Here is a 5,452-nt window from a genome sequence, read left to right as displayed (position 1 = left end):
TATTAATACTTTACAAATATCTTATCATCCGACCTTGATAAAATATTATTGCAAATCTTTTCTTTCCGAAATAATCGTTTTCAAGCAAGTCCTCCTTTATCTTATTCTCTATCAAAAAAGACAGCCTTGCTTGTTGCGCAAATTTGCTCCTCTCGTTCGGGAACTGATCTCTGTTAGCAGAAGATCGGTTATTTCTAAATAACCTATGATTGTATCTCCGACAGAGTTTCTACCACGCAACTTGGCAATCCTGCCAATTTTAGGTTCGCATTAAACGCAGAATGCAGGGAATTTCACGGTAATTAGTTTGAGAGGTTGTATGTACAATCCAAAAGGGAACAATGTGGCAGCAAATAAGTTATGAATAATAGTCTCTTTCGGATAAAGAGCTATTCAAACCGACAATTGACTATTTTTTGTTTCATTACTATAGATCTCTAAAAAAATAATCGAGACCATAGATCGTCGAGATTCTACATCTGACTCGGATGATCTAATTGAATTTACTAATTTGAAATTTAATGGATGTATTTGTTGCAAAATTGTTCGCAACGCGAACACAGAGTGCAGTACCGCACAGCTGCTTATTCTGCACTTCTATGCGTCGATAATCATTTTCAACTTCGAAGAAAGTAGACTTGAATTAAGTACATTGTACAGTAACCAATTACGAATCAAACTTCAGAGTACGATCGAATCGAAAACAACGCTTGTGTAACATCTGCATTTTTAAATTAATAAATATATAAGTATATTGTATCTTATTAAAAATTCCAGTGACATTGTATGCATTGATTTGTTGTACATACTGAAAATGCAACTAAGCAACCGGTACTTGTTAAAAGTTTCCAATGTATAATTTTCATCTATAATCGATGCGAGTCCGATAAAATAAACCTAGCACGAACCAAAACAGATACATTTTTTAATTTAGCATTAAATCACGGAAAATTGTTTGCGATCATCTTTCTCGTTATCTCGAAACCCTTCAGGGTCGAAAAATGATCAGCCTTTGCGTCTTTGAGAAGTCAATTTTGAGCCGAATCAAAGTTCAAAGCGATTAAAAAATGAAGAATTGAAATAGCAAAAGATCCTTTAATCTCGCGAATATTCCACCCCCCTTAACCACCCTCATGCCAATACCCCAACTTGTCCAGAATCCCTCGATAAAGTAGAACCGACTCCGCGCAGCGAGCATCTAGACTGCGCATCTGTGAAGCGTATCGCTTGTGAACAACCCTGCCCATCAACCCCTAAACTCTGAGCGTGTCGCACCCCAGTCGCACGTTCCAAGTCCAAACATCCACTTACTCCGGTGTGACGCCACTTTTTCGTCGATGCTGTGGAGGAAAAATCGAATTGAAAGAGAAGAAACCTAGTTCGGTCGTGGAAACCAGCGGTGTGAAAGGGTTCTTGATTAATTTCGCAAGCATGGAAGAGGGTAGGCGGCAGTGGATCGGAAGGCAAGAGAGGAAATGCACTTATTGGCCAGCGTCTGCGTACACATATTGATCTGTGGCGGTGGCTGTGGAGTGTCTACGGGTGTCTACGGGTGGGACATCTGAAACTTGTCCAAAAATGTATTTTTGTTTGCGGCTCGCGCGTTTTCTCCTCATCTCTGCTGTTTTCTGCGTTGGTAAGCAGTTATAAGTTCGGCAACGTGATCAGTTTTATTGCTCTTTTTGAGTTGTTTCTTGGGTATCGAATTTGGGGTGTTGATCATCAAATTGTACTTCAGGTCTCTGCTCCGAAGATGAGGAGAGATTGGTGCGAGATCTGTTCAGAGGGTACAACAAACTCATCAGACCCGTGCAAAACATGACGGAGAAGGTGCACGTGAATTTCGGCCTTGCTTTCGTGCAACTGATCAACGTGGTGAGAATCTTTGATACTCGAATATTTTAAAGATAAAATTTACTGTAAGTGAAGGTGCTTGTGACAGGCAGTATGAGTGTCAATTTAAACCATTCTGTAAAACTTCTCAGTAATTTTTTGTGAACACCAATATCATTACTTATAACATAATGTACGTCACGAGTCATGTAAATATTATCTATGGGTTTTAATTAGTTTATAGAATTGTTCATTATATAGAAAAGGATTAATATCAGTTCTAAAGTAGAAACACGAATGTGGGTCATTTTTTAGAACGAGAAGAACCAAATTATGAAATCGAACGTATGGTTGAGATTTATTTGGACGGATTATCAATTACAATGGGACGAAGCAGACTACGGTGGAATTGGAGTTCTCAGGTTACCACCTGACAAAGTATGGAAACCGGATATTGTACTGTTTAATAAGTACGTAACCTTTGAAATTTTGTACTTTTGTATTTATATATCGCTACAGTACCATAACCTATGTATCATTCGCACAAATTTCACTTTAAAAAGACTCCCCAATTCCAAAGAACCATCAACTTTTCCAATTTCCAGCGCTGATGGCAATTACGAGGTGCGCTACAAAAGCAACGTTCTGATCTATCCAAATGGTGACGTTCTCTGGGTTCCACCAGCGATCTACCAGAGTTCCTGCACTATCGATGTAACTTATTTTCCTTTCGATCAGCAAACATGCATCATGAAATTTGGATCGTGGACTTTCAACGGCGACCAAGTCTCTCTAGCCTTGTACAACAATAAAAATTTCGTCGACTTGTCCGACTACTGGAAGAGCGGTACCTGGGATATCATCAACGTTCCAGCTTACCTAAACACTTACAAGGGCGATTTTCCAACGGAGACAGACATCACTTTCTATATCATCATCAGACGCAAAACTTTATTTTACACGGTGAACTTGATTCTTCCAACGGTTCTTATCTCTTTTCTCTGCGTGCTAGTATTCTACCTTCCAGCAGAGGCTGGCGAGAAAGTGACGCTAGGGATCAGTATTTTACTCTCGTTGGTCGTTTTTCTATTATTAGTCAGCAAGATTCTGCCTCCGACGTCTCTGGTGCTTCCACTGATCGCTAAGTATCTTTTGTTTACCTTTATCATGAACACGGTCAGTATCCTCGTCACCGTGATCATCATCAACTGGAACTTCCGTGGACCGCGAACGCACAGAATGCCACAGCTAATCAGAAAAATATTCTTAAAGTATTTGCCAACGGTATTAATGATGAGGAGACCGAAGAAAACTCGTCTAAGGTGGATGATGGAGATTCCGAACGTGACGTTACCAACTTCTACCTATTCAGGAAGCCCGACAGAGTTGCCGAAACATTTGCCAGCCTCGTTGACCAAATCGAAGATGGAAGTGATGGAACTATCCGATCTTCATCATCCGAACTGTAAGATCAATAGGAAGGTTCACCATACGACTAGCAGTTCTAGTGCCGCTGGTGGTGAGGGTTTGGCAGATAGAAGAGGATCCGAAAGTTCAGACTCTGTGTTGCTCAGTCCGGAAGCCAGCAAGGCAACGGAGGCTGTCGAATTTATCGCTGAACATTTAAGGAACGAAGATTTGTACATACAGGTGAGGAATCGCTCGATCGTTACGTTACAAATTTTTGGTTGTTACTTGTGGGCGAATGTAGTTGAACAGTGGAGCGTAAAAAGCACGAGAATTTGTTGTTAATATGTACACGTGTTTCAGACGCGAGAAGATTGGAAGTACGTGGCGATGGTAATCGATCGACTGCAGCTTTACATTTTCTTCGTTGTGACGACTGCGGGTACCATTGGGATCTTGATGGACGCACCTCACATTTTTGAGTACGTGGATCAGGATCGTATCATAGAGATCTATCGTGGAAAGTAATTTCACGAAATCTAGTCGATTAAAGAAGGAATGGCGTGCCATTATCGCAATAATTTTCATTTTACTTCCTTCTTTCGTCATGTTCGATTCTCTCTTTTGTATACTTTACGAGTATCGTAGATCGAATCGAGATCGAAAAGGAAAAGATTAATCTCGAAGCGTGGGCGAAGAATAGATATAGGAAATTTTAAAAACGTTGCTTGGATTGTTTTCACGTAGCAACATAAAAGTTGCTGATAAAGTTATTTCCTCGTTTGCCAAAGTATAATATCGTTGATTTCTATTTATTTTATAGAAGAACAAAGGTACTTCATGAAAAGATCACGAATCTATGTTAATATTATGAAAGTGGAAACAGGAACGACGCTCTCATGGATCTTTTATAACGATCAATCCTTTCTTCATTTTATACCGAGGAACGATTATCGAGTTTTCAAATATTACACTCGTGAAACTATCAAGGAACGAAGCTCAACTGCACTCGTCATACAACTATATACATATATTTCATTCATAATACATCATATACCAGATTTTGTTTCAATTTGTTTACTCCACGCGTTGAATTCTGATTTTCTTCAAGTCTTATATTATTCGTCACTTGAAATTTATATTTTGTACGACACACGTTAGTTCGAAACATTTCGTTCATTCCTCATATTAATCATTATTGCATTCACAATTATAATTGTCTTCCTTGAAAATCTTGGTCATGAGTATGCTGAAACGAGTGCGGAATAAATGTAAATTGCGAATCTAATATTAAAATTAATATCCCATTGACCGTGCATCCTAGATGAGTAATTGGTTAGTCGGGATTAAGAATAAGCATAGAGCGTAGATATCAAATAATTTTGATATTAATCGTGCAAATTACCTTTGCCATTATTATAATCTAACAGGACTCGTGTTTGATGATTCATCGCGACGCAGAACATCGAAGGGCCGTGACAACGTTTACCAATCGACAAATACATTTGATTTTTCTACTTTATATTTGGGAAAAAAGTCGTTTGCTGTATTCTCATCTAATTCGTATTAATTATTAGTCCAAATTTTATTTGAATATCGCTAAAATTCACAAACAGAATTTTGCAATTAGTCCGTTAGTTAATTAAATAATACATAATTATACATAACTTTCACATTGATACACGCTCCGGTTCTTTGCAAATTTTTCAATGTAATCACAAAATTGTATTCTTTATATTCTTATTGTATAACAGTTCGTAAAAAAAAAGAGAAAAAAAGAAGAACAACGACAAGGAAGGAGAAATTGGCTGGTCAGATTTGCTGACGTCACCGCGGAAGCGCACATTAAAAGCACAATGTCTCGGCCTTGCGTATTTAATCGTTATTAAAAAGGGAAGAAAAGTAAGAAATTATATCGTACGTCATATACGAAGATATGATACCCACGCTACATGTATATTGTACAGAAAACTGTTAAAACGGTCATGTTTTCTCTAATAGAAAGTTTGTCTCATACACAAAGAGTGTTTATGGTTGTCGATTTAACGATCGTTGATTTTCTCATATGTATCGCCTACAGTTGTGCCTCGCGAATCATCCCAATTGTTATATATGATGTTACTGTATATAATACGTATACGATTTTCGATTTTTATTTCACTAATCTCCATTATTCAGCGTAACGAAACACGCATTTCAGTCTTATTAAGCC

General features: G+C 38.1%; 1 protein-coding gene across 1 annotated transcript; it reads left to right on the top strand.

The window, feature by feature from the left end:
- Positions 1 to 1,217: 1,217 nt before the first annotated feature.
- Positions 1,218 to 4,516, top strand: LOC117243026 (acetylcholine receptor subunit beta-like 1). Its single transcript, XM_033510167.1, has 5 exons — positions 1,218 to 1,636; positions 1,739 to 1,875; positions 2,149 to 2,303; positions 2,439 to 3,483; positions 3,604 to 4,516. Exons 1-5 carry the CDS (start codon positions 1,579 to 1,581, stop codon positions 3,766 to 3,768), a joined length of 1,560 nt encoding a protein of 519 aa, XP_033366058.1. The 5' UTR covers positions 1,218 to 1,578; the 3' UTR covers positions 3,769 to 4,516.
- Positions 4,517 to 5,452: the final 936 nt, after the last annotated feature.

The sequence above is a fragment of the Bombus vosnesenskii genome, unplaced genomic scaffold, assembly GCF_011952255.1.
Source record: "Bombus vosnesenskii isolate JDL3184/JDL3185 unplaced genomic scaffold, Bvos_JDL3184-5_v1.1 scf7180000013265, whole genome shotgun sequence".
Lineage (NCBI taxonomy): Eukaryota > Metazoa > Arthropoda > Insecta > Hymenoptera > Apidae > Bombus > Bombus vosnesenskii.
This window is presented reverse-complemented; position numbering and strand designations above follow the sequence as displayed.

What these genes read in the sequence shown, in the direction of transcription:
- LOC117243026 (XM_033510167.1), top strand. Translation starts at nt 1,579, where the DNA reads ATGTATTTTTGTTTGCGGCTCGCGCGTTTTCTCCTCATCTCTGCTGTT. An exon ending in TCGTGCAACTGATCAACGTG is followed by an intron (nt 1,876 to 2,148) that starts GTGAGAATCTTT and finishes GTCATTTTTTAG; the next exon opens with AACGAGAAGAACCAAATTAT. An exon ending in GATATTGTACTGTTTAATAA is followed by an intron (nt 2,304 to 2,438) that starts GTACGTAACCTT and finishes TCCAATTTCCAG; the next exon opens with CGCTGATGGCAATTACGAGG.